The sequence below is a fragment of the Cryptomeria japonica genome, chromosome 5 (genome assembly GCF_030272615.1).
Source record: "Cryptomeria japonica chromosome 5, Sugi_1.0, whole genome shotgun sequence".
NCBI classification, from domain to species: Eukaryota; Viridiplantae; Streptophyta; class Pinopsida; order Cupressales; family Cupressaceae; genus Cryptomeria; species Cryptomeria japonica.
In genome coordinates this window covers 194,537,367-194,550,818 of record NC_081409.1, presented here as the reverse complement: position 1 = coordinate 194,550,818, position 13,452 = coordinate 194,537,367, and the positions used below count along the sequence as shown (strand labels likewise).

Below are 13,452 nucleotides of genomic sequence, written 5' to 3'. Positions count from 1 at the left end.
TTCTAATTGCTGCCTCCCATGATTAATTACTATTCAAATTGCACTTGTCTACCTTAGTCGCTGCCTTCATAATGAAAAGTACAATGACTGTTCATTAAATAATCTGATGAGTAAATCGCTGATCAACTTACTCCCTAAAGGCTTCAATACTGAGAATATGTTTTCTTACTGTTTGATGTCAACATTCATTGATGACCGATCTTCTTGGTCTTCCTCCAATTCGTTAGTAATCGATGGGTGATTATGAAGATCACTTGTGCATTACATATGATGATATTTCATGGTTAACATGACCCTTTATTGCAGATCAACTAGCTTATCGAAATCCTCCATTCAAACGATGTTAATTGCTGCTAGATTATGTTCTTTTGGTTATGTTCTCAGCAATAATAATCATTGGATGATTAAGATGCTTGTCTGATCATATGGCCCGTTATTTATTAGTCTCATCTTTGCATGATGGCTGTTGCATTGATGCTACCAATAAGGATCTGTTTTCATATATAGTAGATAAAAAGATGCTATGATATAGGTTCCCATATGAAAACCATGTCTTCCTTATGCATCATTCTTCCTTCATATTATCTTGATGATAAAGGATGTCATCTTATGGACATGCTTGATATCATGTGAGCTCAGTATGTTGTATTCTCTTAAAGTCTTCATTCCTTGATTATGAGAACGAGTATATAGTATATCAAATTTCTTATCTTCACTACTACATCTTATTCTCTATGCTTTACTTGGATTCTTGATAGGAAAATTGTGAAATCTTGCGAATAAGATGATTTTCCTCATAAGGTCTTCATGCTTCAGTCTTTGTTGATATCATATGCAAAGCTACCTGCTTGAACTTCTTAAATACTATGTACAAATTGTTGTTTCCTAACTACTAACTAGTTGAAGGTGTTTCAAGGCTGCCACCCTTGATCACCTAAGTATTTTATTGCTTGTTATTATAAGGTTAAAGATGGGCACATCACACTTAGTGACTCTGTAACCCTGAATAGGCACCAATCAATTCTTGTTTCTCCCATAGCCTCATAATTGATTTTAAATTTAAAACAACAATTGTAAAGCCAAGAAAGATTACTTGTACAATGTCATCCTACATCAACTATGAGAAAGCATGATGAAAAGACATCCAATGAATCTATCAATTCATGTAACAAATATTTTTAAAACTAAATTGGCAGTTGGTGTATGTAAACAAGGATCGGGTAAATTAGTTGGTCAATTTTTCCTTACCCAGATTGGGTATGGCTTCGCTACAAACATATACAAAATACATAAATTATTAAAACTACAAGAAATCATACCAAATAAATATATTTAAACCATATATGCAAAGAAAATTACCTATAAACCACAACTTATAAATCGATAATTCAACACTTATTTCAATAAGTTTTAACTTATTTTTTCATTAATATAAAAATCTATTTTTCTATCTTATTTTTTTTCCATTTACGAACACCAACTTGCCTTTGGTATAGCCAAAGTTTGAACAGGCACGCTATGTGTGGCCTAGCTAAGTACCAGTTTTATCTTAGAAGAAACCACCGCCCACTACAGATATGTCTCCTATAGATAGATCTCTAATATTATCCGTACTTATGTGGCTGAACCACTGTCAGATCAGCTATCTCTTTCTAGTCTAGGGAGCATAGATCTTGATTCCAGCAATGAACCAAGGAGATGAAATATGCTGCTTTATAGATCAATACTGTCAAATAGTAGTTATGAAGGGCATTACCTCATCCAAAACGACCGATTGTAAAATGATGGATTGTGAATAACATTGCCTAAACCACACCGACACCAATGCCAGGCATATATTGTGGCAGACCAAATGGAATGCAGAGACAGATTGCCTTATTTTGGATAGCTGAATCAATGCCAACCTATGCCTAGCTGTGACCAGGCAAGGTACAGAAAATTAAAGAATTCTGGACCATTTTAGTATGAGAACCAACCCAAGACCAATACCTAGTTCAAACCAGTGTTCCACGGGGACACGTCTCCCCCCCGCCCAAAGGCCCACGTCCCCCCGTCCCCGAAACTTAGGCCCTTTGTCCCCCCGTCCCCAAAGCCCGTCCCCCCGTCTCCCCATCCACAACGGTCGTGGAACATTGGTTCAAACAAAGTCCAGGTTACAAAGTGTCCAGGGATGAACCTAGGAACAAACTTTGAAAGCATAATCATATACAAGTAAACAGTAAATTATTTGATTATTAACTAGTACTTAAAAGTCAAAACAACAGCAATTTTTCTTAAGAGCATTTGTTTTCCACCTAGAATATCATTTGCTAAAAGCACAGAAAGGAATTTCCAATAATCTTCATCCTACATGCTCCCTCTGAAGAAATCAAATTAAAATTCAAAGAACAAAAAGTTAAAAATGTGGTATATAGCATGGATCTATTTATTAATCCAGCTACCTTTTCATGAATATCCTGAATGTCCTGCTTTCTTTATCATTTTCCATGTTACTTTAATAATTTATCTCCTGAATCTCATTCATTTGCACCAATATTGAGCATAAGTTACCCTTTTCTCTGGTTTCATTTACAGAGTATAAATGCACTGCAACATTCTTTAAGGCATTTCAAAGGGACTAGTAGCAATGGGAAAAAATTCAAACAAAAACGAATCTACAAGCCAATTCTCTTCCAAATTGTATGGTAAAGGATGATGCAGAACTGAACCTCAAAACAAGAAGGATAACATCAAAACTCACCGGGATAATAATTCTTGGACAAATTCTACCTGTTAAAACCAATTTAAAATCCTTAGTTTGTTAGAAAAAAATTGAGCCTTTAACTCTCCATACACAAATGACACCTTTAAGTAATAAAAAAACTCACCAAATTCAGAAATTTCCTCATTTCTAAAGGATCTAATGGCTCAATGAACTCTCCTTCAGCTTCGTTTCCCGATGCATCAGCTGTCAGATCTGAATTAGACTTCAAGTATAACCATCAGTGCAATGCAGAAATCATGTGGTGCTAACATTAAATATGGTGCTTCTCAATAAACCATTTTTGAAATTTCTAAACAAACATAATGGGCCAAAAAACAACATATTCAAATGGTAATTGTCACTTTTGATAAGAGGGGATACTATTATGCAGGCATAAAGAACTGATCAAGTACAACTTGACATAGGAATGGACAAATCCAATGACCCGCTCCTAATAAGCCTTGAAGAATATTGCATACTAGAAACGCTTGCCTTGTCGAATTATGAATTCTTCTAACTGTTTTTTTTGCAACCACCAGAAAAAAAAATAGCTCAAAATCAAAATTAGCATAACTGAGAACTAAAACTACCAGAAAAAAATGACGACGACCAGATTTAAAATGATTCGCTGGAGTTTGAAGCCAGGACACTAGAAATTCAGAGTGGAAAAGAAGGGTTTTTAGCATCTTAAAATATCACAGAAATGTTGTGCGCCATGGACTTTCGTATGGTTCTGAGAGTTGTAAATTGGTGTTGGCCGCAGGGGCGCTGCCCCAAGACCCCGCTGGGGCGCTGCCCCAGACCCCGCGAGGGGCGCTGCCCCTCGACCCCGCTGGGGGCGTTGCCCCCAGACCCCCAGTTTACTTTTGAGCTACAGAATACCACGGGAAGTGTTGTGGTTGTCCGTACTGTGAGAAAGAAGCCTGCAGCTAAGCATTGGCGGGGAAGCCATAAGCCGTAGAGGGAGACGGATTTGGAGGTTGGGAACAAACAGAGTTTGAGGGAAGGCATTGCAGGTCCGCACAGTTGTATGACACCAGGGAGTTATTCAGTTCAGTTTTTAGCCTTTGGGGAGTGTGATGGAGGATTTGAGGTGTCTCCTAGCATTTGTGCCAGCAGATTGTGGCCACCTCCAGGCATGACTGGTACGCTTTGAGGAACTCAGAGTATGTCTCGGCTGGACGTGAGGTTGCCTTGGTGGATGCACAGAGGGCTCGGGAGGAGCTGACCACCAGGTTGGAGGCAATAGTCGCGTGAGACTTAGTTCAGCATACCCAGGAGTTGGATGTCGGGAGAGCAACACGGGTGGCTATCGACGACAAATTGGCTAGGGAGACAGTATCAATTGAGTAGCAGTTGGTGGAAGCTGAGACTGAAAAACGTGTTTTGCAGACAAGTTTGGGTCAGGCACAGGAGGACTGTGATGGCAAAGGAAGCAATATTGGTGAAATCCGCACTTGAGCATCGGATGGTAGCAAAAAAGGGTTTTCAGGCGAGGACGCAGCAAGTGTATAAGATCCAGGCCCGACTGGCGTCAGGAGTTCCTACCGTTCATCTCTATTTTGTATTAAGTCATCGGAGTCGACTTCTTTTCTTGGGGGGGATGATGTTGACGGGAATAATCATTATGTTATGTTGTTATATTATGTTTATGTTGTCGTCGGTAATAATGAGTTACGGCAGTCAGTTAGTTAGCCGACGGGTAGGTAGTTGGAGTCGCAACGGTTGTGTCGCACCCTTTCGGGTATTATATATTTTGTACCTTTTCTTCGAAGTGGGATCATGTTAGTCGTGTCAAATGTAATGTTATAAGCACTTATTGTACATGGATTGTGGAATTAATATAGAGGCTGGTTATTTAACATATTTCCATTATGTTCTGTGCATTTACGTTCTGCATTTAACCGTTTACCCGAGAGGGCAAACACTTAGGTGATATCCTATCATCACAAGATTGACGTGATGGACATTTCCATCATGTGTTTAGGTGATACTTCATATCATGTGATTAGGTGATATGATTTTCTAGAGAGTCAGATTGTGTAAAGAATACTAACCATCATTTGAATTGTGATGCTTGATATATTGTTTTCGTTTATCTTACCTAGCTAAGAGGGAGTGTTAATGCATGATAGCTTCGGTAAGATAAATGATTGAATGAGAGATAAATGAAGTCTCTCATTCAATCATTTATCCTATCGATAAACTATTAGGAAAAACTTCAACCTATTGTTCTTTCATTTGATGATCATTCTTCACTTGTATATGTTCAATCTACTTAGTTCGATCAATGTTCAAACCATCGATAATCATATCATAGCATAGTATACCGATTAATATCGGTTTGCATTATAACTGTGGTCACCGATTATTATCGGGCTAACCATGTACCCCAATTTATATCGGTTGATTTATTAACAGTAAACAAACGATGGTTATCGGGATTAACCGATTGTTATCGGGTGGCAAAGCATACACCGCTTGGTATTGAACTATTAATTAAGTGATCACCAATTGGTATCGGTTAACAAGTTACGTAGACACCGATTGGCATCGGATAATAAATTACGTAGACCCTGATTTGTATCGGGTAATAAGTTAAGTATGCACCGATTAGTATAGGGTTGTTGATTAAAGTATACACCGATTGGTAATTATAAGTCAAAGGGTGCGATCAAGTAATGTCTTGATCGGTCAAGGCATTGCTTGATCCTCCCCTCTTGCATATATATATCAATCGATATTTGTGAGAAGGACATCGAAATCAATAAATGCTCCTATCACCTGCCATACAAAAGAAGATAATCAGATTTATCATATAAATAGATAATACATAGATCAAGAAAATATAAACTAGAATATATCTTGCATATTGAATTGAGAATTGAACATCATTTACACAAACGCCGACTAGGCAGGTTGTGTTGATGATAGATGAAATACCAGTGGTGGTACATTTCTTTTGTGGAAAAGGCTAATTGCATGGTTAAGCAAGAAACAAGATTCCGTTACTTTGTCTACAGCAGAGGCAGAATATGTTGTTGTTGTTTCTTGTTGCACACAGGTCTTGTGGATGAAGCAAACCCTCACAGATTTGAAGGGGGTATTTGATTGTCCAGTTTCCATATTTTGTGATAATTCTAGTGCTATTAATATTTCCAAAAATCTTGTTCTTCATTCTGGCACTAAGCATATCTCTATCAAATATCATTCTTTGAAAGAACAGGTTGCTGATCAGAAGGTTTGTCTTGAGTATGTTAATACTAAACAGCATTTGGCTGATATCTTCACGAAGCCTCTTCCTATGGCAATTTTTGAACTTCTTCGTTCCCAGCTTGGGGTTGTGTCTTTGCCACCCTAACTTTGGCTTCACCCTACCATCTACTTATGGGGAGTATATTCTTGTTTCTATCTTTTATTCCCCATCACTTTGTCATTGATGTCAAAGGGGGGGGGGGGGGGGGGGGGGGAATTTGGTGACTTGATTGTTGCAAAGTTCACAGTGGTTTGGTTGTTGCAGAGTTCACAGTGGTTTGTTTCAGATGTGACAGTGATTCAGATTCAGTGATTCAATTGTTGCAGAGTTCACAGTTGTTTGTTTCAGATTTGACTATGATTCAAATTTGACATTACTTTCAGACGTCGTTGCAGATATTTTGCTGTTTGCAGGGAGATTTCATCTAAGATTTTGGTCTCATTTTTTGATTGGGGATTTGTTTTGAGGTTTGACATCAATGCCAAAGGTGGGAGACTGTTGAAAATTTGTCATTGATGTTAAATAGACTCATTCTCATTTTTACTATTTCTGATTGTGATAATAACAATGACAATGTCTTGTGAAGTTTTCTTTTACAGCTATATTCGAATGAGGCAGTTGTTTGTATCTACACTTTCAAATCTCAGTCAGCTTTATACATTCAGATGGTATTAACGTGCTCTATGTTAGTCAAAGTGAAATGCGTTATACTATTCACTGTCAAAATATTGTTTTGCAGAAATAAATACAGAGATGTATCCACTCTTGAAATTTGTACTTGATAAATGCATTGGAGTCTGTACATATACTTCAAATTGGAGTTTTTGATGTATTAGTTCTCTGTGTTGGGTTCAAACTCTTCTACTCACAAGGAAATCTGGAATATATATATATATATATATATACTTGGTTGTAATCAATATATTGATGTCTCTATTAAGCATGTGCATCAGAGAAGAATAATAGAACAACTTAAGTCAGACACCTGCATCATGTTAAAATGTGAATCGCGTTGATGATATATACATTTAACATGTGCCCAGCAAGAACAAACATGTTACTCTGTAGTAATACCTGATCGAAGTTTCTTTTGATTTGTATGGCTTGCATATGACTTTTGGTATACGTGTAAAGTTTTTTGAAGAAAATGTTTGACTTAAAATAAGTCTCAAAGTGCTACAGTTGGGTATAACTGAAGCAGTTATAGCTTCTTCCTGTCGATGAGATTAAGTGATTTGCTTTAGACACTTGTTAATGGGACAGTTATAAGTGGTTACCGATTATGATTAGTTGGAGGCAGTTTTGATTATTATGATTGGTTCTAGTTTCGTCAAATCACATTCAACCTCTATATATATGAATTGGAGTTCAACTGTTTGTAATGTTTTTTTTGTTTTGTGTGATAATGAAAAGGAAAAGTACAGTGAAGAACTTCTTGAAAAACGTCTATAATCTGATGAGATTCTCTTGTTGCTTTTAATGTTTATAAAGCTGTGATAGTGAAGGATGTTCTGAATCAGCAGTAAGAAAAGTTCTTAAGTATGCTTAATTAATAAAGGATATAGAAGTCTAATTCAGTATGCATACAGAAAGTGCAGAGGTTGAGTCAGGTATAATATAATTTCTGTTGTTTTTATTGTTTCGTTGAAGAACCTGATGATTTTATGATTCAGATTGTGTGGCCAATTACATGGATATTGAACCTGCTAATTCAGTTTGACTGGTAATGATACTCAGATTAGAGAAAGATTTCAGATTTGAGAACAATCTCATATATTATCATTTTGGCAGTGTGTTTCGAAATCTCATACAGAGTTGATATTACTATTCAGTGGTCTGAAGATTTATCGCAGTAACACATATTTTTGGAGGGCTGTTGAAGGGTATTACAGAGATATTGTTCAGACTATTTGCATTCTTTCATCATTCTGTACTAGTCCATAATGTTATATAATCATTTTTACTTCAGACCTTGTACTGATTATGTAATGGTAGCTTAACAAGTGATTATTCTGAAGTTGATAACTCAATATTTGTGTAGTAAAAGAGTTAGTGCTCTTAATATGGGTTTGGTGACTCTGTAATTGTCCCCTACTAAGTTTAGGCCTGTTTAACAATAATTAATCTATTTCTATACATTTTGACTTAAAACTAACTTGAGTAGGAGACAAATCTATCTTAACATGAATAAAAATCAATGATAACATAATATTTTTCCTGATATTGAATTGATATATATATATATATTCAGAAAGTATTACACTGTATGTCATTCTCCAGAGTAGTTTCTATCTATTATTATATCAATATCTACGCTTCTAACCTTTATATTATTCCTTATTCTGATTTGAGTATATAAATATACATAGACAAATAAATGAATTAAATAATATTACCTATGGTTTATGTATTTGCTGATAACCTATTATATCAATTATTAATACTACCACTGCTAAAACATTATTAGTTATTAATATATTTAATGGCTGGTAATGGTAAACAGAACTGACACATGTTCGATCTGGTCTGCCACTCATGAAATTATGTATTACCATAGTGCCTATTTCAGTCTATGTTAATATTATTATTCAAATTCTGCATAATGATATTAACAGACTTCATTAATTAAACACATCCCATGCATACCACCAATAACAAAGAAGTTGCTGTCTGTAAACTTTATGACAGTTCTGAATTAATCTTCTTCTCGTTTTTCTTTCCTTGACCAAATAAGGTTGTAAAAGAATCCGAAAGTAAATTGATGATGAATAAAGAGATTGTGAATACCCTCTTATATCATGCACTTAGGATAAGAAGTCACGTGGATAAGGCATGTCTCATCTCTCTTTGTGATTACCTTCCTTCCTAACACATACTAATTGTAACCTTTCATAATTAATGCTATCCGCTGCATCCATCTTATGTTAATCACTCATGAATAATTAATCTTCTGGTGAATAATATAACTGGTCCACTTATCAATGAATATAATTTATGTTTCGACAATATCATGTATCCCTCAAAGATGGATGGTCTTCTCTTTCAAATCGATATAGCAGTGGATATATTTATTTCTGATGTTTGGCTGGGTATTATCGTGTTTCTTATACCCAGCATCATCTATTATTCTTGCCTTGGTCGACTTTATTATTCAGTAGACTTTTACTTCCCAATAATTTTTGATACTCCACCGATCTGCATTTGTTTCTTTGTGCAGAATTTTACTATGAGTGAAGGGATTATAATCTTCCCTCTGGCCTAATTTACTTTTGGATATTGCTTACGTGGCTGGCCATATGTCTTCGTTTAGGTTCCATATGTGTTTTGCCTTTATTACTCTCTTTCATTGCTATCCAATTCTTTATGCAGATAGCCACTGATATTTGATAATTTATATTTGATAAATATGAACTTTATATTAATATTTAATAAATATAAATTATATATTAAATCTTGTTTATTATTATTATTAAGATTTGATTTAGTTCATTCTATTCATTTATTTAGTTATATATATAATTTTATATTTTAATTGTATTATTAAATTTTATTTTAGAGCGGGTATTATCATTTTTTTGATTGTTTAGATGGGGACATCACAGACTCCTTAGGGTTGATCCCTTAAAACATTGTAATTGGAGTATAGATTGTGAGGCAGGATTAGGACAGTAGATCCTAGTGGCATTTCTCACCGTGGTTTTCCCACATTGAGTTTCCACGTAAAATCTTGTGCTTTGTGTTCTTGCTGTTGAACCTTTCTCAGTTTCAATTGCTGCATCTTTTATGTCTTTCAGGTTTCAGATTAAAGCTTGGTAAAAGTTTAAAGTTGTTAAGAAAGGTTAAAGTTTTGTGTACTACTCATTCACACCCCTAAAACAGTGCGACGGCTGCTCCGAGGTAGGAACATACAGCAACTGGATGGATCCGTCTTCAACCAGCTGTCGAATATAGTGACAATGCGTTTCCACATGCTTGGTTCTTTCATGGAAGACTGGATTCTTGGCGAGTTTGAGCACTCCCTGATTATCACAGAACAAGGGAGTAGGACCTGCCTGGGAGACATGCATATCCGCAAGCATTCGTCGAAGCCAAACCGCCTCACAAGATGCCTTAACTGCTCCCCGATACTCTGCTTCTGTCGACGAGAGAGCCACTGCCTGCTGCTTCTTACTAGTCCATGTGACAGCACCAGATCCCAAACTAAACACATACCCTGCTGTAGACTTACGGTCATCAACCGAACCTGCCCAGTCAGAATTTGTGTAACCACTGAGTATAGGATCAGAACTCCGAGTGTACAGAAGTCCATAATCAGAAGTGCCACTCACATAACGCAGCACACGCTTCGCTGCTAACCAATGATCAGCCTTGGGAGCTGTCATGAAGCGTGAAATGTAGCTCACTGCAAAACTGATGTCAGGTCTAGTGGCAGTAAGATAAATGAGGCTGCCCACTAGTTGCCTAACCAGAGATTCATCCACAACTGGTGAGGATGACTGAGCTGAAAGTTTGAGCCCGGGTTCCATAGGAGTAGAGGCAGGTTTGCAATCCTGCATTCTGAACCTATCCACAAGACTTCTGGCATACTTGGACTGAGAGAGAAAGATACTGGTCTCAGTCTGCCAGACTTCAACTCCTAAGCAGTAATGTAGAAGTCCCAAATCTGTCATATCAAAAGTGCGGCACAAATCCTGTTTGATCCCAGTGATCAAATGTGTTGAACTGCCAGTAATGATTAAGTCATCCACATAGACAACCACAAACAGAATATCATTACTAGTATACTTGATATACAGGTTTGCATCAATGGACTCCGCTGAAAGCCATGATCTGTCAGGTACTTATCAATTTTCATGTACCAAGCCCGAGGAGCTTGTTTTAGACCATAGAGTGCTTTGACTAGTCTACAGACCTTCTGTTCTTGACCAGCAACCTTGAATCCTGGGGGTTGCGTCATGTAGACTTCTTCCTGTAAGTCACCATTCAAAAAAGCACTCTTGACGTCCATCTGATGGACTTTCCAACTGAACTGGGCTGCCAAGGCAAGAACGAGCCGTATGGTACTCATTTTGGCTGTAGGAGCAAAAGTCTCCTCGTAGTCAATGCCTTCTTTCTGTGAGAACCCACGAGCAACAAGACGAGCCTTATACTTGTCTAGGGTTCCATCAGCTTTGTATTTTACTTTGTACACCCATTTGCAGCTAATGGGCTTCTTCCCTGAAGGAAGATCAGAAAGGGCCCAAGTGTGATTCTTCTGAAGACTCTGGAACTCAGCTTCCATAGCCTGTTCCCACTCAGGTATACCTTTAGCCTCTGAGTATGTCTAAGGCTCAAAAACACTGTGTATGTTAGCCATGAGAGCAAAATTGACTGTATGCTGCTGTTTGCTCTTATTACGGGAGGTTCTACCCTCAATGAGCTCAGTATCCCTGAGGTCACCAATGGTCTTGGCCCACCATTTAGGCCGGAGAGTAGAACTGCGAACATCTAGAGGAGCTGGAAGAGGCTCAGGATCAGGAACAGGAGCAGCAAGAGGAGGATTATTCTACGGAGGGAACTCAGGTAGTGCATCATCGAAAATAGATTCTGCATCATCCCTCCCATTAGGCGAACCTAATGGAATAAGAACACTGTGAGGCTGATCCTCAGAATTCTGCTCAGAAGAAGGGGACTGAAAGAATCCTCTGTCTTCATCAAATACAACATCACGACTGAAGATAAGACGTTCAGTGTCTATATCTATCAGTCTGTAGGCTTTATGGTGATCACTGTATCCTGTCATCATGAGTTTCTGACTTTTGGAATCCAACTTGGAGCGCTTAGCATCTGGAATCCAAACATAGGCAACAGAGCCAAAAACCTTCAGGTGGCTGATCTGAGGCTTCCGACCAGACCAGACCTCTTCTGGAGTCTTCCCCTTAACAGCCTGAGTAGGAGAGCGGTTAAGAAGGTAGACAGCAGTAAATACTGCTTCAGCCCAATACTTGTTCGGAACACTCCTCTGTTGTAACATAGAACGAGCCATCTCAACAACCGTACGATTGCGACGCTCGACAACACTGTTTTGCTGAGGAGTGTAGGGTGTAGTCAACTGGCGTTTGATGCCATGGGTATCACAGAAGTTGGAGAATGCAGAAGAACAAAATTCCCCCCCGTTATCTGTCCTAAGAGTAATGATACTATGTCCAGACTCTTTTTCAACAAAGGACTTAAACTTCTGAAAGATACTAAATACATCTGATTTATGTTTAAGAAAGTACACCCACATCTTTCTACTAAAATCATCTACAATAAGCAAAAAATATTTGCAACCAGTAACAGAAGATGTATTCATAGGACCACAAATATCAGCATGAAGTAATTGAAGTACCTTAGATGCGCGCCAAGACTTTCCATGTGGGAATGAAGTCCGATGCTGTTTGCCAGCTTGACAGGCGCCACATACTCCAAGATGCTGAGTCTGAATATCAGGTAACCCTGAAACAAGTCCCTCCCGAGATAGCTGAGAGAGATACTGAATGTTGAGATGTCCATATCTCTGATGCCACAAAGTGCTAAGAGGAGAAACACGAGCTGCCAGAGCCACTTCAGGAGAATCACCAGTGTCCAGAAGCCTATATAGGCCATGATCCTCTAGACCAACAGCAACAGTAAGACGAGTCTCCCGATCAATGATGGAGCACTTGTGAGCACTGAACACCACATCTAGTTGAGGAGAATTCCTCATAATCTGGCTGACAAAGAGCAGATTAAGTTCCATTCCAGGAACATAATACACATTCAAAAAAAGGAGAGTCCTGCCACCAGACTGTATCTGAACAGTGCCTCTGCCAACAACTGTATACTCCTCACCTCCGCCAAATACAACGGAATCACTGAAAGGTGAGAAGTCTGTAAACCAGTCACGTCGATGAGAAAAGTGACGTGATGCACCAGAGTCGATGTACCAAGCAGAAGACCTGGCATGATCTGAAGACCTCTTAGCCATAAAAGCATAAAAGGCGGACTCCTTCTACTCGGAATGTTCCGCAACATGCGCCTTCTGGTGTGACCCTCCCTGCTTCTTTTGTTCAGAAGCGAGCCTCTGACGGCAATCTTTCTTCATATGGCCGTACTTGTGACAGTAATTGCACTGCACATTTTTCTTCTTAGCTCCATCCTGTGTCTGAGAAGACCCTTTCTGCTGAGAAGACTGAGAGGACTGAAATTTGCCTTTATCCTTCTGAAAAGATTGAGCTGTGAAGGCATTTTCCGAGGAGGCTGATGTAGTACCACTACCAAATTGCTGTTTCCAGCGATCCTGCTGTAGAAGTTTGGTGCATAGTTCTGAAAACTTCAGATCAACATTAGTGGAAGTAATATTGAGGGTTTCAATGAAGTGTTCATACGATTTCGGAAGACTTTTTAAAGTGATTACAACCATGTCTTCTTCCTCCATAGTCCGACCAATAGC

General features: G+C 38.2%; 1 protein-coding gene across 7 annotated transcripts in view; it reads right to left on the bottom strand.

The window, feature by feature from the left end:
- Window positions 1-13,452, bottom strand: part of LOC131027990 (uncharacterized) — a 200,942-nt gene that overhangs the window by 33,726 nt on the left and 153,764 nt on the right. For 6 of the 7 annotated variants that reach the window (XM_057958098.2, XM_057958100.2, XM_057958097.2 and 3 more), the window contains 2 exons: window positions 2,868-2,956; window positions 2,741-2,769 (listed from right to left, as the gene is read on the bottom strand). In XM_057958098.2, coding sequence (XP_057814081.1) covers window positions 2,741-2,769; window positions 2,868-2,956 — 118 coding nt within the window. Of the gene's footprint in view, window positions 1-2,740; window positions 2,770-2,867; window positions 2,957-13,452 lie in introns of those variants that run through there. The other variant, XM_057958096.2, reaches the window with a different exon arrangement.